This window comes from Populus alba, chromosome 13, assembly GCF_005239225.2.
Source record: "Populus alba chromosome 13, ASM523922v2, whole genome shotgun sequence".
Taxonomy (NCBI): domain Eukaryota; kingdom Viridiplantae; phylum Streptophyta; class Magnoliopsida; order Malpighiales; family Salicaceae; genus Populus; species Populus alba.
This window is the reverse complement of record NC_133296.1, coordinates 13,982,207-14,007,017: the sequence shown is the minus strand read 5'-3', so window position 1 is coordinate 14,007,017 and position 24,811 is coordinate 13,982,207. Positions and strand designations below refer to the sequence as shown.

At 33.5% G+C, this 24,811-nt stretch overlaps 1 protein-coding gene and 1 non-coding gene across 2 annotated transcripts; both read left to right on the top strand.

The window, feature by feature from the left end:
- Positions 1-4,249: 4,249 nt before the first annotated feature.
- LOC118050443 (small nucleolar RNA Z247) lies at positions 4,250-4,388 on the top strand. Its single transcript, XR_004687880.1, has one exon. It is a non-coding gene; the product is annotated as a small nucleolar RNA Z247 (small nucleolar RNA).
- A 6,259-nt stretch (positions 4,389-10,647) lies between these two features.
- Positions 10,648-13,860, top strand: LOC140954382 (protein ACCELERATED CELL DEATH 6-like). Its single transcript, XM_073403751.1, has 4 exons — positions 10,648-11,327; positions 11,432-11,991; positions 12,098-12,157; positions 12,778-13,860. The coding sequence occupies exons 1-4, from the start codon at positions 10,691-10,693 to the stop codon at positions 12,922-12,924; spliced, it is 1,404 nt and encodes a 467-aa protein (XP_073259852.1). The 5' UTR covers positions 10,648-10,690; the 3' UTR covers positions 12,925-13,860.
- The last annotated feature ends 10,951 nt before the right edge of the window (positions 13,861-24,811 follow it).

Below are 24,811 nucleotides of genomic sequence, written 5' to 3'. Positions count from 1 at the left end.
AAAATAAGGTATGGTAAAGGTATCTTACTAGTTGGACGTTTTGGAGCTTTGATTCGAAGAGGTGTTTGCTTGGTGACGTGGAAGAGGATTGTTGGTGTTTGGGTCTAGTGGGGTTGGGTTTATGGTGAGGATGTATTGTGGTTGATTATTGCTAATGTGCCTTGGTGACTTGGTCCATACTGGACTTTATCATAGGATTTATGAAAGATTTTTTTTTTTTTCACAAAAAAATAGTTAAAAAAAAAGTTATGTTGTTATAATAGCCTTGTTTGTTTGTACTTTTAAAAGAAGTTTTAAAAAAAATTAAAATTTTTTTATTTTAAATTAATATATTTTTTAGTATTTTTAAATCATTTTGATGCATTAATTTCAAAAATAATTTTTAAAAAATAAAATTATATATTATTTTAATACATTTATAAATAAAAAAAACACTTTAAAAAGCAATTACAAGTGTTTTATTTTCTTTAAGAAGATGAAAATAGACTTTCTTGTTTTTTCTTTTTCTTTTTCCTTTGGTTTCGTGGCCTCATTTCTTCTTTTTTTTATCGTTGTTTATAAAATTTAAATTGTCCTATAAATTGACTTGAAACTTGGTCAACTAAAAACCTAAATTGATCTAGGTTGAAGAAAAAATATGTGGTTAACTAATTGATATTTTAATTTGATTAGTCTAAGCATAACTTGGTTTAAAATAATGCTCTTGGTATGTTCATTTAAAAAAAATTGATTCGGTTTTCTTATCCATGATTTACGTGTTATCTCATATAAATTCATGAATCAAGTTTTATAACTATGGTCTCGACATAATAATTTTAATTATATTTGATTATACAAAATGGGTTTAATTAATTCAATTAACAATACAAAGTCTTAATTGATGAATTAAGGATAATATTAAAAGAAATTATTAATTTAAAATGGATATTATGCTTAAAGAAAGAAGTTGATTTTTTAAGTATTTATATATTGAATGGTAACTTGTTAATGAAATAAAGTGTTTTTTTTTTAATTAAAGAGTTACTTGGGGTTACAATTCAAACTATTTTTTATTAAAATTTGATTTTTTTTTATATTCTAAATTATTATTTTTAGTGTTTTTAAATCATTATAATATATTAATATTAAAAATAAATTATAAAAAAATATTTTAAAAGATAATTTAAAACTAGATAAGGTGAAATGAGTCCAACTCCACACTTATTACCCTGTAAAAATTCAAACGTAGTGAACTTTTCCAAATTAGAAAATTTCAGTGAAGTTTTCTTCTCAGTGCATCATCATTAGTAATTTCATGGCAATTTCCTAAGAGAAAATCATTAAAAATAATCATTACAAAATGACTTGAATGGTCAAGGGCTTGCTTTAAGATGTACGCTACAAGACTAGCCATTAATTTATTGGAACATGTTCTTTTCGGACAAGGTTTTTTTATTTTATTTTACGAAAAATATAATATATGGATAACCCAAGGATGTGATGTTGCCATGACAAAGATAGCTGCGATTTTTTTTTTAATGCTGCTGTTAGAACATGGAGAATTTTTAATTTTTTTTTAGGTCTTTTCTGCAGGAAAGAATGTTTCATCTTCCCTTCCCTTCGTAATATTCCTAGAAAGACACCGATGATTTGAAAATAAAATAAAAAATTATAATCCAGATCTAATGTTATCCTTTGATGCACCGTTGAATGCTATATGTTATTTCAATTAAGAGATGTAAATATTTATTTTATTTCCTATACTTTTTATTTATATTGAATGTTTGGTGTTGTGGTAATGATTTTTTAAAAAATATATTTTTTATTTAAAAATATATTAAAATAAGATTTTTTTTATTTCTAATATTAGCATATTAAAATAATAAAAATATTAAAAAATAAAATAAAATAATTTTTTTAAAAGCATCACTAAAAGGAAAAAATAATCTGCCTTGAAATTACGTGACATCATGGTAAAATTATAGGGTGGGAGGCGGCCCTAGGCATGCATGTTATTGAAAAGAATTTGTGATTTTCAAGTAAGTATTTGTTTTTATGGTTAAAAAGTGTTTTTTAAAATTTGTTAGTTTAAATTATTTTTTTTATTTTCCATCATTTATTAACTAATGATAAAAATAAAATTAAAAATATTATTTTAATATATTTTTAAATAATTATTTTTTTCATAAAAACAATACAATATCATATACTAAGAGAGCATTTGAGAGCACGAACCAACCTGTATTTTTTAAAAAATTCAAATTTTTTTTTACTAAAAATTATTTTATTAATATTTTAAATTATTTTAATATGCTGATTTAATATAATTTTTAAAAAATAAAAAAATATTATTTTAATATAAAAAAATATATAATTATCGACAATATAACCGTGAATGGGTGTCTAAAAGTAGGCCTTGATAAGACGTTTCATAAAACATAAAAAAAAAAATAAAAAAACAATTTGTATATTCATTCATTACCGTGGTGTGTATCTAAACATAAGAGTTAAGAAAACGACTCAATTGCTTCTTTAAGGTTGATGGATCTAATTGCAGTATTTTTTGGAAGTGAGTTTTATTCTGGTTTTTTTATTAAAATTAAATTTTATTTTATTTTAAATTAAAATTTTTTAGTTTTTTTTTTATAATTTTAATACGATAATATCAAAAATAAATTTTTAAAAAATTCAAAAAAAAATTAAAAAAAACAAATGTTACCTCATTCTTAAAACACTTTAAAAATATTAGGTGCACAACCTTTCCTTGTCATGGCACCAACCCTTTGTAACCTCAATAACTTCCCTTGTCAAGGAATATATATATATATATATATATATATAATAAGAAAGTAAAATATTGTTAGATTCAACAATCAAATACCTATATTAATAAAAAAAAATAGATTTTTTTTTTTTTTTTGAAGTGCTTGTGTATTGAATGGAAACTTGTAAAAGGAAGAGTTTTTTTTTGTTTCCTAATTAAATTAAAGGAACTATATAATGAAAGGTTGATCTTCCCATACGTTTATTCACACTTATTATTCAATTCAATGTTAGTGTATTTTTCAAATTAGAACATTATTTCAATGAAGCTTTCTTCGCCGTACTCCACCCCTAATTTCCCTAGCAATTTCCTAGAAGAAATTCATTAAAAAAGAGTAATTACAAAATGACTTGAATGGTAGAAGGCTCTCAAATTGACATAACCTAATTTGTCTTTGTTGAAGATATTATCAAATCTACTGAAGATAATACTGATATTTGAAGATAAACATGATCAGGGATTGATATCCCTGACCATATCTGAACAAGAGAGATTGCTATCATGATCAAGGATCACTAATACTGAAGATAATCGTGATCTCTGATCATATCTACAATAAAGATAATATTGATATTGAAGATAAACATGATCAGAGATTACGATCATTATCAGAAAGTCTAGATACTGGAAAGATCATGATCAGGGATTGTTATCACTGATCATACATGATCATACCTGCACAAGAGATATTTGAATCTGAAGATAATCATAATCACATCTACAACAGATATCCTAGAAATTAAGTATATATCTTATCATTAATTGTATCCTTAATTATAAGAGTCTTTGAATCAGAGATGGTATTATATAAGACCATAATGTAACAGTAAATATTTATCAAGGAAACATATTTTTTTGTATCCCTTTATCCTTCCCATCTTTAGCTCTTCTCTCCCTATTCTTCTTTTCTTCATGGTATCAAAGCCATTGACTCACGTCACACAAATGGCCTTCTCTGTAACAAACACCTCTGATGCCGCTGCTAATGGCATTACCCCACTTGTTTCTCCTCCAGCCATAAATGTCACAAAACTCTCAAAAGACAACTATCATGTCTGGAAAGCTCAATTAATTCCTTTCTTTTGTGGTCAAGGTATCTTTGGATACCTTAATGGAACCATTCTCATTCCACCTAAAGAAATTTCTACTGCTGCAACCTCCTCTGTCATCTCCAACCCTCTCTATGAACATTAGCAGCGACAAGATGCCATCATAGTTGTTATTATGTTCTCTACAATCTCAGAAAACGTTCTTATCCAAGTGGTCTCTCACACCACCTCTGCTGCAATTTGGTGTGCTCTAGCCAAATCCTTTTCTTCTCAATCACATGCTCGAGTTATTCAACTCCGCACTGAACTTGTAAACACTCGTAAGGGTTCACAATCTGCTCATGACTTCTTTATGCAGATCAAACGTATGACAGATGAACTTGTTATCGTCGATCATGCTCTTCATTATGATGAAATTATCTCCTATCTACTATCGGGTCTTGGCCATGATTATGACTCCTTTGTCACTACCATCACAGCACGCACAGATCATGTAACCTTAGAGGAAGTATATGCTCTCTTACTCACCACAGAGGCACGTCTGCAACATCACAATGCACCTACTATCCAGCCTGTTGTCCATATGGCTACTCGCCAACACTCTTCTTCTTCCTATAGAGGGCGAAATATGTACAGAGACAGAGGTCGGAATTACAGAGATGCTCCTTTCTCTAATGGTTCTAATGGCAAGAACAATTTTTATAGAGATACTATGATATGTCAGGTATGTGAAAATAAAAAAAGTAATCATCATATTCAATTCAATAAACATAATAATAACTTATAAAATAAAATGGTTGAACAAACATGCCACAAAATATTGAGCACGGCTGTCAAGGAACTGTTGTACCCCTTTTTGGCGGTATTGACTCTACACGTGGGTCTCCACAAATAGCTCCATAAGGCTCGGCTCACGTCTAAGAGATGTAGCCTATAATGAAAAAAATTTATTAACAACAAATTAATTAAACGATATATTCATTTAAATTAATCTTACCATCCGTTTCGCATGTGCAGCAAACGAAACGGAGCTACCGGTGTGCGTTATGACCGAGCCATGAATTGGCCGATTTCGATTGCCAACATCGGACTGTGAGCGTCGTGTGAACTGCTCAGACGTTACGTGCTGAAGATAGTGCAGCCATATATCCTCCAAGATGTATATCGGTTTGAAATCCCTCCAAACCGCAACATCGTTCCAGCCTTGATCTAGCTTTTCAAATAAACAATTTGATCCAACTTCATTTAAAATGTATTTTTTCAGTGAAAAGTTGCCAACCTTTATTGAGACGATTCTTCTTCCAATAAATAAACCATTTTAATTTGATTTATGGTCCTTTTTTGCTCCTTCAAAGGTTGAGTTTAATATCTAGCTTGCAATTATGAATAAACTATCTATACAGCTTTTGACCACTAATAAAGTCTGTTACAAAGTGAGTGATTTGAGTTGCCATTTCAATAAAAAAAAAAAAAATTGAGACTACAAAACATGTCTTCTTTTATTGTGAGGTGGTATGGCAGTTATGGTCACGGTTGGTATTGTCTTGATTTGGCCAACAATGAATCTTACTAAAGTCTTTGGATAATTTTTACTTATAGTGGCATGAAATGATCTTGGGATCGATGCAAAAACAAAAGATGTGGTCTTTGTTTTTCTTTGGAATAGTTTGATCCATTTGAAATGCTCACAATAATTGATCTTTAATGAGTTAAAAACCATTTGGATGATATATATTACTCACTTTTTTATAGAGTTGTAACATGGAAAACATATTATGATGGGAGTTTCTGTTATACTAGGATAAACTTACTAAGATCACCAAATGATATTCTTATATGGACAAATAAGGAAAAAGTATGTCGCACCCAACATCGTGGCGGCCTTAAAAATTTTTAAATCTTTGGAAAGAACGGATTTCTGGCATCATGTTCTTTAATGGGGAAGTGTCTTGTTTAAGAAGTCGCCACCTAATATTATGGTCACTAACCCTAACTGGTCAACAGAGATTCTATGGTTCGGGATTGATTACGTAAAAGGGAAGATATTATCACCCCTTAAACGTCCTGCCTTAGGCAGGCTGCATTGCTAGTTTCGTCTTAAATTGCTAAATGTTTATTAGTTTATGTTATAAAAATTTACTTATAATATTCCTGACTGTGGCGCTAGTGAATATTTAACTATGAATATTTCCAACTCTGGTGTTCGTAAATATTACACAGGTATAAAACAAAATAAATTTAAATCAGTATTTTTTTTATTCTTGACTCTGGCACCAGTGAATAAAAAAATAAAATAAATTTATTTTTACGCGTGCACAATCTTTTATTTTTCTAGCTAAATAAAATAAAATTATTACACAGTTATAAAACAAAATAAATTTAAATCAGTATTTTTTTTATTCCCGACTCTGGCGCAAGTGAATAAACAAATAAAATAATTTATTTTTATGCGTGCACAATCTTTTATTTTTCTAGCTAAATCAAATAAAATACAATGAATAAAAATAATATAATTTAAACCGGTATTTTTATTTCTGACTCTAACGTCAATAAATAAACCAATAAATTTATATTATTTTTATTCACGCATAAAATTTTTTATTTTTTATTTTTCCTACCTTTTTTATTTTTCTGCTTTTTTTTATATTTTTCTGTATTTTTTATTTTTTTATTATTTTTCTTGTTGGGCTGGGCTGGGTTAAATCCAGCCCAGCATCTATATTGATGGCTGGGCTCAGCTCAGCCCACAGGGGCGGGGCTGGGCCCAGCCAGCCCGGCCACTGGCCCAAGCCAGTGGCCCGGGCAGCTTTACCCGCAGGCGTGCGTCGCGCACGACGCACGCCTGCTACAGCAACAACGTAATTAAATCTACAAGTGTACAGTGTGGGCGAATTATCTTGCAAAGCTGGAGAGACTTACCTGGGAGCCGGATGGAGGCGACGAAGACGATGGCAGAGCTCCTTCTATGTGAATGAACCACACTTGGCAGGGCGCCTTTTCCACCTTTCCTTGCGTCTTTCTGGCCTTATTTCTTCTGTTGCTAAGGACTCGGAGCAGAAACTGAAGGTGAATGGCCGACTTGATCAATGCTTGCAGCTTCTCTGTTTTTTATTTGCTTGCGTTCTGGGACGAAGACAGAGCGAGAAACACTGATCCTTGCCTTCCTCGATCTTCTTCTTTTCTGTTTTGGTTCGTCTGTCTGTTCAGGGGCCGGCGCAACCCGAGACAAGGCTGATGCTCGTGCGTTGGCTAGCCAATGCTTCCCTGTTTTTGCCTCCCCTGTTGCTGGGTTCCTCCTCTGTTGCTAGGTTCCCCTCTGTTCTGGGTTTTTTGGTCAGCCGCCTTGTGTTGTTCGTTCGTCTTTTTTTCTGGGTTTTTGCCTCCCCTGTTCTGCTTCCTTTCTGCCTTTTTATCGAGCCCCTGCATGCAGAAACCAGTTCCCCTGTTAATGGGATCGTGGGCAAGAGATCGTGGCCTTGAATTACCGGATTTGTTTCCTGTTGAATCGGTCTGGTCCGTGCGAAACGGAATGGATGGTGAACAGTGAGATCAAAACGGCGTCATCTTGTATGGAAAAAAATGACAGATTATGAATTGGTCCCTTTTTGTTTGAAATGTATCAATTGGGTCCCTTAATCAATAAATTTTTAATTTTACCCTTGGATTATAATTTTCAAACTTATTAATTCTTCAATTTCTGACCAATTTACTCTCAAATTTGATAATTTCATCCATGAACTTTGAATTTGTGTTGTTTTAACCCCATTCTCAAATATATTTTTATCCATTCATTTTGTATTATTTGTTCAAAAATTGAGTTATGACAAAGTATATAGTGAATCATCATGAATTCCTCCTCCTCAAAGTATGCTTAAGTGAAATGTAGATGCTTTTACAAATAACAAGCCTAAACCCTCAGGGATTAAGGGTGTTGTGTTCTGAGGGATCACGTAGAAAAATTTCTTTGTAACTTTTCTATTCCCATATGTATAGGGAATCCAATGGAGCTGAGGTTTTGAGAATTCAAAAAACTTTCACTTTAAGTATTATGTATTGATTATTGTTGTGCATCCCTTAAGGGTTGTATTATGGAGTCTAATTTATATAATGCAATTGCTTGGATAAAAGGAAGCAATGTCATGAGATTGTTGTGATTATAATGTGATTTTAATAACATCTCTAATGTCTCTCTTAGGTTTTCTCACACGAGTTTTCATATATTTATAAAGAAAGTAACCATGTAACGGATCATTTGGCCAAATAAAAAGTTTATAGAGAAGTTTGTTTGGTTGTATGGTTATAAGCTTATTTCATATATTTATATTTTGCATGATTTATATGTTTTTTATTAAGTAAATAGAAACGTAGTTAAGTTTGATTGGTCTTTGTTTTATTTTGTATGTTTTCTAGCCTATCTCTTGTTACTTTACTTCTCCTATTTGGCCATGCTTTTCATGACTAAATTAGTTGATTAATAAAAGTTCTCATCTTCCATACAAAAAAAGGGATGAAAGTTTTCATTCGCAAATAAACAAAAATTTTTCTGTTTATAATTTTCCTTCCACAATAAAAAATCTTTTACCTGTTTCAACTTTTACAATCAATAAATAACCAACTAAGGTATCTTTCAATTTAAATCTCTCATTTTGTGAATATTCCAAGATGGATTAAGCCTAAAATTAACTCATTTCAATCACTGGACTAGAGATGAATCCACTCATTATAATTGAAATAATAAAGGCTTGAATGCTATATTTATATAGCCTCTTGATGAATTTAAAAGAACCTCCATGTATGAGATAGCTAAGGAAGCTTGATATATTCTTGAAGTTACTTGTGAGGAACCAAGATGATGAAAAATTTCCAAATTAAAAATGCTAACCTCAAGGTTTAACAGGTTAACTTAGTTGACTTGATTTTTTTCTCTTTTCCTGATTGATTTTTTTTTAATTTCATCATTTAACATTGAGTTAATTAGAAATTATGTTTCGTGATTTATTTTGATTCGTTTTCTATGAGGTTATCCTTGTCTCATGACTCAGGTGATGAGTTAACCTAAGTTCACTTGAGTCGGTTTTTTTTTTGTCCTTTATCAAAAAAAATTTCAATTTCATCTTTAACACTAGGTTGATTGGAAATTAAAGCTTTATAATTTATTTTAATTTACTTTCTATTGGGTTATTATAGTCTCATAACCTAGGTCACGAATTTAGCAACTTAACTCAAGTTGACTCATGTTATTTTTTTTTTATCCTTCTTTAATTGTTTTTTTTTTCATCATTCAAAATTGAGTTTATTGAAAATTAAACTTTATAACTTTTTTTTTTATTTGCATTTTATGAGGTTATCATTATTTCATGATTTAGTATATGAATTAAAAGGTTAACCCAAATTAATCCAATATGTTGTCGTCTCAATATTTATAAAAACAAATCTCATTTTAAATATTTATTTTGGTTGAATTACGTTTCTAATGGTTGTTCAGTTGCCTTTAAACTTGCTAAGATACCCGGGTTACATCGGATCAATCTCTATATAGTTTAAATTTCTATCCACAAAAAAATAATTTAGCAACACTTTGATATTTTTTTAGTTAAAGAAATAAATTTAATCTGACCTACAATAAAGCGAGACAATCATCTAGTTAAATTACTATCCGCGGTTTGTGCTACATGCATCTTCTACCATAGCTTCCATCTGAATGTGATGTTATTAACCTGTTGAAGATCAGATAAAAGACTAAATTCACCAACAGGCAACAAGACTAACCACAATGTTGACCTTTATTTAATGTATTTTGATGAATATTGTACCTAAATAATTTAAGCTAATAATGATTTATATAAATAAAGAAATCACTAAGTTCATGAACATGTCTAAACAGTCAAAACATCTCTTTTAACTGTTAATATTTTGAAAAGATTGTTCCTATGGTGGGTGTGTGGCTTTGAAGATTCTGAAATTCTTGAAATTTTGTGAATTTATGTAGTTTGTGGCTGAAGTCATTTTTACGCTAAATTAAATGACAAACTTTTACGCTAGAATAAGCAAAAGATGAGGTCAATTCTACACTGAAATTGAAAGAGCTTGACAATATAAATAATAATTTTCAGGAGATTCAAAGCTTGATATAATAAAAGTATTGCTTATAAAAACAACCTGATCACTCTACCTTGGAAGCCAATGTGTTGCACGTTCATCACAATTTCTAGTAGAAGTTAAATTAAAATCACTTAAAAGAAAAGAAAGACGCAGAAAGAATAAAGTATGAGAAAAAGAACTACTGCATCCAAAAAAGGACAAACTCGCACGTGAAGTTTTCTTAAGAAAGAGGGAAAAGTAAAGATGCTTGAAGTGTTTCCCTAGAAGAACATCAAGAAGTTCTGTCTATACAAGTTCCTTTCCTCTAATTATATGTAAATTAAATTAGAGGAAAGGAGCTTGCTATCATTAACGTAAGAGTTTGAGACTAATTTTGAATTGAATGTTTATTTCACCTAGAATCTCATGCTATCGTGTATTATGTTCATTAAACCATGGATTCTCCCAACTGCACTCTGTATATGAGTTATAAATTCAAGTTAAGAATTTTCCTTTTCTAGATGCTGCTTTAACCATAGGCAAGACTGTTCTCTTGTTCTTGCTATGTCCTGGATTCCCGAACGAATGGGTGAAGTAATTAATTGAGTAATCAAAGTATATATCCTTACAAATATAAAAAAAAGTAAGATTCACATTATTTCAGATTCCATTGACATGCAGTCTGGTCTATTTAAATTAGAAGTCCAGCTTTCTGATATGTATAGCTGATTCAACTAACACAATACTTTCTTTTGCCATGTCTAGCGTAGCAATAAACATTGATGAAAACTCGATTCCGAGAGATCACATGGCAAATGCAATGATAGATAGTCAGTTGCATGAGTGTGTGAGGCAGGACAATACTGCGGCCTTTAAAAGCCGTGTCGAGCAACATTTAACAGAGAAGCTAGTCACACCCTGCGGTAATACACTACTTCACGTAGCTGTAAGCTATGGAAGTGACAATATTATCGCTTATCTTGTTGGAACGTTTCCTTCTCTAATCACCATCCAAAACAGCCAGAAGGACACAATCCTTCATCTTGCTGCCAGAGAAGGAAAGGCCAGTGATACAATTAAATCTCTTGCGGAATCGAATCCGAGCTTGATGAGGAAGACAAATACAAAGGGAAACACTCCTTTGCATGATGCAGTGATCGCCGATAACAAAGAAGTGACCAAACTCCTAGTTTCCAGAGATCCAGAAGTGGCCTATTACAACAACAATAATGGCAAGTCTCCTTTATATCTGGCCGTTGAGAAAGGCAAAAAGAACGGGATACTTGATGATCTCTTGAATTTGGGAGATTCGTTCCCTATAAAAAGTGAAGATGGTGATGCCCTACCAGAAGGAAAGTCCCCTGTTCATGCTGCCATCGGGCAACGTAACATAGGTGATCACAATGTCATTACTCACTAGAAAATGAATTACACACAAACAATTGTTGCAAGGCTATCATCTTTATATTCGTTTGAAACATTTTCTTTTGATTTTCAGATAATTTGGAGAAAATTGAAAAGGAAAAGCCAGAGCTATTACGTCTCACCGAGGAAGGGTTGGGAAATTCTCTGCATTATGCATCATCCATAGGTTTTCTGGAAGGAGTTCGATTCCTATTAAAGAAGTTTCACGATGGTGCTTATGAAACAAACCTTGAAGGCGACTATCCTATCCATGTAGCATGCAAAAGCCACTCTGTTGATGTAGTGAAGGAATTTCTTGATACATTCCCATATCCAAAAGAATTCCTCAATGAGAAAGGGCAGAACATTCTTCATGTAGCGGCCAAATATGGAAATAATGGCAGTGTGGTTAGGTACATACTCAAACAGGACCGGCAGCTCGTCGCACCGCTGCTAAATGCGATAGATGAGGATGGAAATACACCTTTGCACTTGGCAGCAGGTTATGGCCGATGCATGGCTACATTTCTTCTTGTGCGTGACAATCGCGTTGAACATTTCATTGTTAACAATAGAAATTGGACACCATATGAGTACTTAGGTGAACAATTTTCCAAAAGATCTGAAGAGGACATAAAAACAGATATTGAAATGGTATGCTACTAATTTGATCATCATTTATCGAGCTACAAAAGTCTATATATTTTAGTAGTATTACTGATTTAATATTTTGGTATCTGGGCTTCCACTTTGTTGCCAGCCTGCCGAGGAACGAAAGCCGATTGATTCAAAGAACAGTGCCCCTGCGCACGAGATCAAGGTATTTACGTTAAGATTATGATAAGTTTTTTATTTAAGAAACAATATTTTTTTATAAAATACTACCCCAGAAAAAGAGAGGATGGATTAATAAAAAAAAAGCTTTTTTTTTTTATCAAATAGATATATATATATTTTTATCTTTATTGCAATAAAATCATGAAATTTTTTTGTCCATATTTATTTTTAATTGCTTTTAGTTTTTATGCAATAAAAACATTGCTAAATTTTTTTTTTTCAAGAAAATCATCAATCCATTATTATTTTTATTTTTTTAATTAAAACTTATTTGTAGATTATGATAGGTTGTTGTTAAAAAAAAAACAAAATTTTTTTATAAAAACATTAGTAAAAAAAATGGAACGTATTAATAAGGAAAATGGTTTTGTTTAAAAAAAATATAGATACCTTTTTTATTTTTATTTCAAATCAATTTAAATTAATTTTTTATCCTATGGAATTTAAATTATTTATAAAAAATCGATTTTATTAGTATATAATTAAATAAAAAGATTAAAAGTATTTCGCAGCAGGAAATCAAATTATCTTCAATATATGTCTATAGCACACAGAGAGAGCACTGCATTTGAACATATAATATTATTTATTATTTTTTGACAGGGCAAAGAAGTTGATTCAAATAAGATGGATAAAAAAGAGCCATCACCAAAGGACGAAATAGTGGTTGGGTCTTTTCACTTGGTATTAATATTGCTTCTCTTCTTTCCTATTTTTGTTTTTTTTCCCTTGCCATCCCTAATCTTTTAAACTTCTAGTTCAAGCCCAATTGATTGAACTTGTAAACTATTATATTAAAAAAATTCTAAACCATTCCAGAAAATTACTTGTTCTGGGAAAGGCATTTGAAGGTCAATGCTTTTGGATGCAATTGAGCAAGTGCCAAGAACTCATTAAACAATTAAGCTTTTAATTTCCCCCGTGCTATATATATGCAGGCGATGACATTATCAATCTTATTCTTCAATAATGCCCGCCCTAAGAAATCCCTAAGGGAGATTTTCCCTGTTACTGGACTACCAAAAGAGGAAACAAGAAGCATGATAGGGAATGTTCTAGTGGTAGCAGTGCTTGTTGCTGGAGTAACCTTTGCGGGTGCTATACAATTGCCACAATTAAGGGATAACAATAACTCAAGTGATCATCGTCATGAATTTAACGGCACTTATACTGCCTCCGATTACAGCACTTATAAGAATCTTCTGTATGGTTATTTGTTTCTCGATGTGGGGGCTTTATCTTTCTCTCTGTTGGCAGCTCTATTCCTTCTTGTGCCAGGCTTTAGTAATCCCAGATTTCAAGTTTGGTTTTCAAGCTACATGGTTTGTTGGGCTATTTACATGATGTTCGGGGCATTCCTTTCGTCTGTGCAAATAGCATTAATAGGATCCCATCAATCATTTTTAACAAACTTCATTACAGCGGTGGCCTTTGTTGGTTTTTCGATTATTCAGCTATTTGGCATCCAAGTTTTTCTAAAAGCACTGCACTTGCACTCTTTCTACTACGGCCTTTTTTTCTTGTTTATCTACAGTAGGTGGTGGCTGCCTAATAAACTCTCTGTTCTCAAGAGAAAGCTCTCTGATCTCAAGAGAAGTTCAGGATTTTGAGATCGATCATATCTTGGATTGTGTCTGGCGAGCGATTGGAGTAATAATTTGAACTTTGTAATAATTCTAGAGTTTCCAATTGAATGTATGCGCACTTCTACTTTTATATATATATTTTTTTTATTATTATTTTTTTTTAAGCATGCATTTACTAGACTCCTGTTGTTGTTGTTGGATTGAGTAAAAAAAAATAAATCAAATATTCAAATTAAGATATGAATGTTAATTAAAGATATCAACTTGGTTGGTCTGAACAGTATTAAAATGGCCGTCCCAAAATCATTGACACGGTGCATAACGATAATCAACAAACATCCATCCCGTCCCTGCTGCAGGATTTCAGAAATAAACGCACCCTTAAACATTATTGCATCAAATTAGAGCAAGGGTGGGACGATGTTGGTTGACTTTATCGTATTTGCAACGTGTCAATGCGTGGCCATGTCCTTTTTTCTTGTTTTAAGGACGGCCACTTTAATACTGTTAAGACCAACCAAGTTGATATCTTTAATTATCCAAATTAAAGACATTGTTGTCCTAAATTGTTTCATTTATGGACGAAGGACAACGATATTAAAGCTAGGATATCATTTGTGGCTCGCCATAAACATTCTCAATCACCTTAATTATCAACTCGATCCTGCTACTTGAGAATAAAACACAACTCTTGATTTGTCTTTGGTGCTTATCAAACCAGGCTCCTTGTGATATTTCAACCATATTGTCCACCTTTCTGATCTAGTTTGTCCCCAAACCGTTGTTCATTATCAAGATTTCTAATTATTAATTTTGCAGATTTTCTTGTTATATTCTAATCACAACTCAGTGTAATTCTTTTAATCTAACCATTTCCTCCCTTATTTATATTAAATAATCCATAATTTAATCAAATAAAAAGTAAAAAAAATAGAGATAAAAAGATATAAATAATGATCATATCATTTGAGCTGCTTTAAATTTTATAATAATAAAATATTTAAAATAAGTGGACATAATTGTTCCACTTATTTTTCATCTCAATTATTTCAATGTTTATAGGTAAATAATAATAATAAAAAAGACATAAATTTTTTTGATTCGTATAATATTTTTGTTGATATAAATGCCTCCTGGATGTAAGTTCACTTAGCCTTAAAATAACTGGGCGAGGATTTTTGAACTTTGATAAATTTTTTCCTAATTTCATATTAAATTTTTAAAGTAAATTAATATAGATATTTTTATTGTAAAAATAAAATATAATTATCAAAATTAGAAATTTAGGGATCAATTTCAATTGAGATTTATCAAATCAAATGATAGAATCAATGTTTGATGCCTAATTTAAAGCAATTATTGATTTTTGGGATCAACTTTTGTCATACGATTCATGTTTTGCAACTGATTTTTTTTTTTAATCCTTTCCTTTCTCTCTACTCTTCTCTTGGCAAAAAGATCTATTTCTTGTTCATTAGTTTATGATATTTCAAAAATCCAATATGTTTAAGAAAGTGGTTTTTGAGTGTTTGGACAATGGATACATATCACTTACACATCATAAATGAGGGATAAATATCTCTTATACAATATTTAATACTGATAAAAATATGATAGGTCCTTAAAAGACTTTTATATATTTATAAGTGTAGAGATATGAGTACTTTTAACATTAACATTTCATATTAAAAATCATAAGAATAAACAAAGAAAACCTTATAGCCCAATACGAGGCTTATAATAATCTTTAGACCCATGCCCACTTAGGCTTGACATGATGCAATGTCCATTAACAATGGGTCTTGCAACTTGCTACACCCACATCTGTTTAGGCTTGACATGTAATTATACCCAAAGATGTTGAGTATGACAATTTACCAAACTTATATGTACTTAAGCTTAGCATATAGTTAAACTCATGGATATTGGGTCTGATAGCTCGCTAAACCTATGTTTGTTTAAGCTCAACACGTGGTTGAACATAAGGTCATTAGGTTTGGTAGTTTGACAAACCTATATGTACTTCACCACAAGAATTCACAGTTTTACCGACGGCAATATTTCGTCTGTGTGTAATTAGGAGTTCGTCGGTAAATTATTTACCGACTAAATTACCGACAGAATAAGTCCGTCGGCTAACCTTTCGTTGGTGATTCCACATTTCGTCGCTATATTGGTTGAAAAAAAAAACATTTACCGACGGAATTTGCGAGGTAAAAAAAAAAAAAGAGTTTCCCACTTTAAAAATACCGACGGATTTTAATCTGTCGATGGTATCACAAGTCACCGATGGTTACTTTCCATCAGTAACTTGGTTGGTGAATTTTGAAATACCGACTGAATATATCCGTCTGTCAGTTCGTCGGTAAGTTAAAACACCGACAGAATACGTCCGTTGGTATATCTGCTGGTGAGTCAGAAAAATACCGACCGAATTTATCCGTCTGCAAATTTGTCGGTGATGGTTTCGACTACTGTCTAATGCCGACGGATTAATTCCGTCGGTAATCCCTCTGTAATTTTTTATTATTATTATTATTTTAAATTATTTTGAATACATAATATAAAAATGATATAAATTAATGGTAATAAAAACCAATTATGCAAATAAAATTTATTAATAAGCATAAAAAAAAATGAAAGATAAATAATATTCATTACAAAATGAATGTGTGTCAAAAAAACATTAAATGAAATTTTAAATGTAAATAATGTTTATTAAAAATTAATATAAAGGACGAGGAGGAGGAGGAGGAGGCTGGCTGTTATGCGGCCAAAAAGGATTTGATGCACATGTTCCACCTTGTGCCATGTTCATAACTATTTAACGAAGCTCTTCATAGGCCGTTCTTTGTCGTTCAGACTCTGCTCTTTGTCGTTCAGACGCAACTCTTTGTTGTTCTACGAGTTGTGTGTACGTCTCTGATAAGTGGTCGTACTTTTTGGTGAGCAGAGCCGTGTGTTGCTGCAAGGCCACGAACTCCTTAAATTGGGAGCTCGATACTGATTGGGAGCTCCCGACGGTTGAAGCACTAAGGGCCGACCGCAAGTTGTCGGCCGTAGTGTTGGAGAGCCCGTAAACCCGATTTTTATCGGGTCCACCTGACGATCCAGCCTCCATCCATAAATCCGGATCGAATTCTAGATGGGTCAAAGGACCGTCCCCGTATCTCTCCCTCAACCGATTATTATAGGTATCCTGAAAATAAAAAAAGTGATCATCATATTCAATTCAATAAACATAATAATAACTTACAAAATAAAATGGTTGAACAAACATACCACAAAAAATTGAGCACGGCTGTCAACAAACTGTTGCACCCCCTTTTGGCGGTCTTGACTCCGCACATGCGTCTCCACAAACAGCTCCATAGGGCTCGGCTCACGTCCAAGAAATGTAGCCTATAATGAAAAAAAGATATTAACAACAAATTAATTGAACGATATATTTCATTTAAATTAATCTTACCATCCGTTTTGCATGTGCAGCAAACAGAACGGAGCCGCCGATGTGCGTTGTGACCGAGCCATGAATTGGTCGTTTCCGGTTACCAGCACCAGACTGTGAACCACTCAGACGTCACGTGCTGAAGATAGTGCGGCCATATATCCTCCGGGATGTATATCGGTTTGAAATCCCTCCAAACCGCAACATCGTTCCAGCCTTGGAACCCCCTATCCCTCTCAGTTTTTTTTGTCTTTTTTTAGGCTTTGTATCAAAAATCATGTTTTAAATTTGTGAATGGCCTCAATGTTTGTGAACCTGAAAAGAAATGAAATTAATTAAATAGCGACTTCATAAATTATGTTTTAAATTTGTTTTTTTAAAAAAAATCTAAAACCTTAACAAACTTACATTGAAAGATCGTCCTTCTATTATGCCTCGTACTTGAGGGTAAATTGATTCCGCTGCGAAAGCACGCTGCTTCTGCGATGTGAAACAGCGCTGGAAGAGGCAGCATCAGTTGACGGCGCAAGTGGTGTAGTTGCCTCTTCTTGAGAGGCACCTAAAGGAATATCTTCCTCGCTGCTAGACAAACTTGATGCGACCGGACGTGAAGCTCTGGTTTTCATTATGTGCATCTAACCAATTTTATATAAATAATTATATAATTAAATTCAAATGTTAAAAAAAATGTGGCAGCACCTCCCCTATACTGGGATACTACCCAAATCCACAAACCTGCAAATATTAACAATAGCCACAACCAATTGACCCAATCTATACTAATTATTCCAACATATTCAATTACTAATCCTAAGGTAAATTCAACATTAACAATTACAATTCAACAAATTATTCAATAATTATGCCAATACAACAAAACAATAAATTCAAAATAAATAGAAACAATTAAACACAAACCATGCAATAATAGAGTAAAATTAATAATTCTTCCAACATATTCAATTACTAATTCTATGGTAAATTAAACATTAATAATATTAATTCAACAAATTATTAAATAATTATGCCAATACAACAATAAAATATATTCAATAAATTAAAAAAGAATTGTAAACTAAAAATTAAAAACAATGAAAATAATTAAACACAAATCATGCAATAATAGAGTAAAATTACTAATTATTCCAACATATGCAATTACTAATTTTAAGGTAAATTCAACATTAACAACAAATATTCAATAAATTAGTTAATAACAATTATGCCAATACAACAATAAAAAATAATCAATAAGTTAAAAAAAAAAACTATAGACTTTAGGGAAGAAATATGCATACCTTAATAATGTGTTGAAACAAAAAATTTATCTACATTACAAAAAAATTCAACAAACCAAAAAAACATAAAAAGCATAAAAATAACTATAAATAAAATAAATGAAATAGAAAAAAACACATACCCTTTAATGTGATGAAGATTCACAACCAAGCTTGCTAGAGATTCAACAAAGCTTGAAGATTTGAGAGGAAAAAAATAAAAACCTTGAAGAATATTGGGTGAGAAACGGAGGAGAAGAAAAAATGAACTGAAGGGGCGGACGCAAGAACTTATAGTCCAGTTTTACCGACGGATTCATCGATAGAAATATAAAATTATTATTATTTAAATTAAATCCGTCGGTAACTTGCTAAAACTCCGTCGGTAATTTTTAAATTTCGTACCGAATTTTTTAATTACCCTCCATATTTTTCGCGGTTCGTCGGTGATTCCGTCGGTAAGCTGACATAGTCAGAGGTGCATTCACTTCACACCCTTTGGAATTCGCACATTCCGTCGGTATTTTTGTCGGTAAAATTTGGCCACCGACAACTTACCAATGGACATATTTCGTCGGTATTAACGTCGATAACGCCATCGATATGGCCGTCGGTAAATGTGGTATTTTGTTATAATTATTTTCGAACTCTCTTTGAGATGCCGACGGACGGCGGTCCATCGGTATCGACATCGGTGATTATGGCATTTTGTTGTAATTATTTTCAAACTCTCTGTGAGATGCCAACGGACGATGGTCCGTCGGTATGGACGTTGGTGATTGTGGCATTTTGTTGTAATTATTTTCGAACTCTCTGTGAGATGCCAACGGACTACGGTCCGTTGGTATCGACATCGGTGATTGTGACATTTTGTTGTAATTATTTTCGAACTCTCTGTGAGATGCCGATGAACTGCAGTCCGTCTATATCGACGTCGGTGATTGTGGCATTTTGTTGTAATTATTTTTTAACTCTCTGTGAGATGCCGACGGACGGTGGTCCATCGGTATGGACGTCGGTGAATGTTCAATATACAAGAGATGTTGTGTTTGTATTTTCTATTTACCTTCCTGTAAAAAATTCAATGTTAAATTGTCCATCGCACAGAACAATAGCAACAGTGCTTAAACAATAAATATATATTTCGTGTTACAAAATATATCATCAATAATGTAAATTACATGAAGAAAAGGGTTTTACACAGGGCTTCGTTTTGATAGTTAGTCAGAATTATCTTCTTCTTCGTCATCAATTGAATAGTCATCACCTTCATCGCAATCTTTAATATGGATATCATCTTCTTCATCGATATTTCCTTGTCCTCTAGAGCTTAAAACAACGTTTAACTCCTCTACGTCAACATCAACAAGACTATCATCAAAAACACAAAAATTTGAATTTTCTTCCAATTCAATCGAAGGAGCAACTCGATATGGTTCAACTAACTCACTAACTTGAAAGACTTCATCCCACACACTTGTGTCTTCGTTCTCATCCTGAACAACCTCGACACGACCCCGTGGTTTCGTTTTTAAAACGGACAACCAATCAACTCTTGATCGATCCTTTCTAAATGAAGGGGTGTATGTGTAATAAACTTGTTGACATTGCTTTGCGAAAACAAAGACATCGTTTATGTTGTGGAGTCTAGCTTTTGAGTTGATTTCGACCAGACTATGGTGCGTATCAACTCTGATTCCTTTGTCTGTCGTGTCATACCAATAACATTTCAATAAAAACACTTTATTCTGCTCGTTATGATATTGTAGTTCGACGACCTCTTCTAATCTACCATAGTAGTCAACTTCTAACTCACTACTTGTGGATCCTTTAACACAAACACCGCAGTTGTATGTCTTTCTTCCTTGACCGTATTCTTCAGTATGGAAAACATATCCATTGATAAAATACCCATTGTAGCACTTAACTTTTATTTCAGGCCCGAGGCTTAGTGAAGACAATGACTTAGACGCACTCCTTCCCATTTGATAAACCTTGTATACATGTAATGCACATCAATAAACGGTAAATGAACGAGAATCTCGTAATGACATGCATACTTACTGTAATTTTGCAAGTTAGAATGAGTTTGTGATAGTGCTTACATGTGTTCTGAACCATGTGGCAAATTGTTCATCTTGTAATTGAAAGATCTAGGAGTCGGTCAGCTGCGAGTTATTGGAGAGCAAATATTATCGATGTTGCCTGCAAGTGATAATGAGTGTATGATTTCACAATATATAATTAGCAGTATATTACTGACAAAGTTTAATTTGTATTACACATATAAACTTACTGAATAAATGGTCTCAGCTCATCACAGTTAAATAGAACATAGTTGTGTGCTTGTTTGAATTATATTTCCGACAAATATCTTCCTCTTATGGCATTTTTAGGTGTGGGTCGTCCAGTATTGGAGAATATTGACAAGTTCCCATTAGAAGGCACTTCACCGCCATCATCATGTCCTGGAACGCGATTGATTCTTGTTCTCAGATGAGGTTCGAAATAGTACGAGATAAATATTGAGATCTCTTCAACAATATAGGCCTCAGATATCGAAGCCTCTACATGCACCTTGTTCTTAACATTTTTCTTGAGATTACACAAGTACCTGCATTGAATTACAATTCAAGTATTTCCAATTAAGAAAAACATATAAAATACTTTTAAATATGAATTCCATTGCAACTGTAATATCTAACCGTTCGAATGGGTACATCCAGTGGCGGAGGGAGGGGGGGCTGGCAGGGGCCCCGGCCCCTGCAAGAAAATGCCCCTCCCTTTATAAATTTAATAGACATAACTGAATTTTTTTCTTGGCCCCCTTAAATTATGATCTGCCCCCCCTAAATGTTTTTCCTTGCTCCGCCCTTGGGTACATCCATTTATACTAGACCGGTCCTCCAGCTTTTGCCTCAAATGGTAGATGTATAGGGAGATGCTCCATTGAGTCAAAAAATAAAGGAGGGAATATCATCTCAAGTTTGCATAGTGTCTCGATGATATTCGTTTAAAGCCTCTCAATGTGCTCAACATTCAACTTGCTAGAGAAGATATCTATGAAAAAATGACTGATCTCCGTCAGCGCATCCCATATTCCCTTTGACAACAAATCACGAAAAGCTAATGGGATGAGTGTTTGCATAAACACGTGGCAGTCATGACTCTTCATTCCATACAATCTGCAGTCCTCTATGTTAACAAGCCTTGATATGTTCGATGCATGTCCATCTGAAAAACGCAGACTCTTAAGCCATTTGTAGATTAGCAGTTGTGCGTTTTTCTTTAACACGAAGCTTGCCCTTGGTTTTGCGACCCGTGACTCCTCATAAACCAACTCTATATTTTTACGGTTACAATATAAAGCTATATCCATTCTAGCCTTGATGTTGTCCTTTTTCTTCCCCTTCACATCCATGACGGTGTTGAAAATATTATCAAACATGTTCTTTTTTATGTGCATGACATCAAGGTTATGGCGGAGAAGATTGGTCTTCTAATAAGGAAGCTCACAAAAGATACTTTGCTTTACCCAATTATGGGTCAAACCAAAACCAGGAAACTTTTGCTTACCTGATTGAAGGCCAAACACAATGTCACCGTACTCTGATACAACATGATGCAATTCTTCACCAGAAAGACGCGGGGATGCAACATCTTGTTCAGCTCTGCCAACAAAGAAATCTTTTCTGTTCTTTCTGAACCTGTGATTAAGTGGCAAGAAGCGACGGTGACAGTAAAAAAAAGAAGCTTTACCTCCGTTTGCTAGCGTGAATGCCTTGTTGTTTTCCATGCAGTATGGACATGCGAGTTTCCCATGTGTGCTCCAACCAGAAAGCATTCCATAAGCTGGAAAATCATTGATAGTCCACATCAAAGCTGCCCTCATAAGGAAATTTTGTTTCCTCGTATATCATAAGTCAGAGCTCCGAAGGACCACAACTGCGCTAGCTCATCAATCAACGGTCGAAGACAAACATCTATATTCCGCCCCGGGCTGCTTGGACCGGGTATGACAGTAGATAAAAACATGAACTCCGGCCTCATACACATTCCAGTGGCAAGTTATAAATTGTGAGTATGAACGGCCAACAAGAATAGGGAGCAGCAAGTGACCCAAATGGGTTGAATTCGTCTGTACACAACCCAAGACAGACATTCCTTGATTCAGCTGAAAAGTTAGGATGCACACTGTTAAAGCGTTCCACGCTTCGCCGTCAGAAGGATGCACCATCACACCATCAACCGCATCATGTGTTTAGTGCCATGTCATGTGCTCAGCGGTCCTTAGTGACATGAATAACCTCTGCAGTCTAGGTGTGATCGGGAAATATCTAAGTTTTTTATACGCCACTAGAGTCTTTCCCCTGCCAGTTCTGGGTTTGTAACGGGAATGCCCGCATGTCATGCACTCGGTCATCTCAGCATTTTCAAGGTAGTATAACATGCAGAAGTTAGGGCACATGTCAATTTTCTGGTATCCTAAACCAAGGGGTTTCATCATGGACTTCGCAGCATAGAAGTTCTCTTTCAGCATGTTCCCTTCAGGTAAAATGCTTCTTGCCCAATCAATAATTTTTTCATACCCGGCCTCACTCAGCCCGTGATCTGACTTGATGGTGAGCACCTGTGCCACGGCCGACAATTTACTGTGGTTTGTGCAGCCATCCCATAATGGTTCGTCAGAATCTTTCAACAAATCAAAAAACCTAGCTGCCTCTACATTAGGTTCTTCTTCTACGATTGGACATTGACTAACACTACCTTGATTCATTCTCATTGCATCCATAACCATATTTCTGTAAGGATTAGTGTTGTCATTTGCCGCTTCATGCACGTTGCTAGCACTAGAAGTTGACCCAACCACCGTTTCTCCCATTCTCCTATTACTAACAAATACCTCTCCATGTGCATACCAACACCGGTAATCCTCCATAAACCCTTTGTGTAGAAGATGCATCATTACAACATCTGGATGCAGATACTTTTTATTTTGACACTCTCTACATGGACACCTAATACCGCCTTTAGTAAAATTTCTGGAAATAGATGTTGTGAAATTAATAAAACTCTGAACCCTATTACAATAATCCATCCTCCGCAATCCTTGGGGTGAATCTAGATACATTCATGAACGATCATCCATGACTTCTATCGAACCTCTATAAAATTATGATGACATCATGTATTAATTAACTAAGTTAGGTAAATAAACTTGCAAAAATATTACATTACCTCGAGATTATCCAATAAACCAATCACAACTTCTCATAAATATTAAATATTCATTATCATTTATCAACGTCCATACAAATTAATATATATAAATTAACAGAAATTATCACTCTGCAATACCATCGATAAAACTTTAAAAAGGACCCATTAAGCAAGCTATTAATTATTTCAAAATAGAACATGTAATTCGGTAATTCCACAAAGTTTTAACAATTTACAAACAAATACAATCTTAAAAAATCTAAAACAAACCATAATAGATATAAAATTATACATTCATATACTATAAGTTTGTTTGAGAAATAACAATAAAACATGTACATCTACTAACAAAAATACATACACTAAAAAAACAATAAAATTGACATTTAAATGTTAAAATTTAAACAGATAGAATTACTTACAAAAATTGATAAAATCTGTCGGTAAATCAGAACACGGATGCTGTGACCACAAAACTTCAAGAAATACAACTTGTTGTGCTGAGATGAGGAAGAATTTTGTTTGGGTGCGAGGGGGGGCTGGTTATTTGCAGATGGGGAGAGTTAGGATTAGGAAGAAGAATGAGAAATGGGGGAGGAGAGGGTCGGCAGAGGGGTTATACATTAACTTTTTCCGACGGATTCACCGACGGATGTAATCCGTTGGTGTATCCGTCTGCTATTCTGATGGGAAAATAGACACGTTACCGTACGGACCAGCTTTTCAAATCCCTCGGTGATTCCGTCAGTATTGTTGACGGTGAACTGGTCAAGTCAGTCGTACGGGTCTGCCATTTTAAGTCCGCCGGTGAGTCCGTTGGTATTTTTGACGGTAAACCTGTCCAATCACCCGTACGAGTCGCCCGTTTTGAATTCGTCGGTGATTCTGTCGGAAATATCACCCGCCAAAACCTCCACGTCAGTGACCCGCCCTTTTTTTCTTTATTCCGAACTTTCCGTCCGTAATTCGGTCGGTAATTACATACGGAATTACGGACGGAAAGTTTCCGTCGGTAATTTCAACCTCAAATTACTGACAAAAATATTCCGCTAGTGATTCCATTGCTATTAAGCGAATTTCTAGTAGTGCGAACACCGGTCACCAGC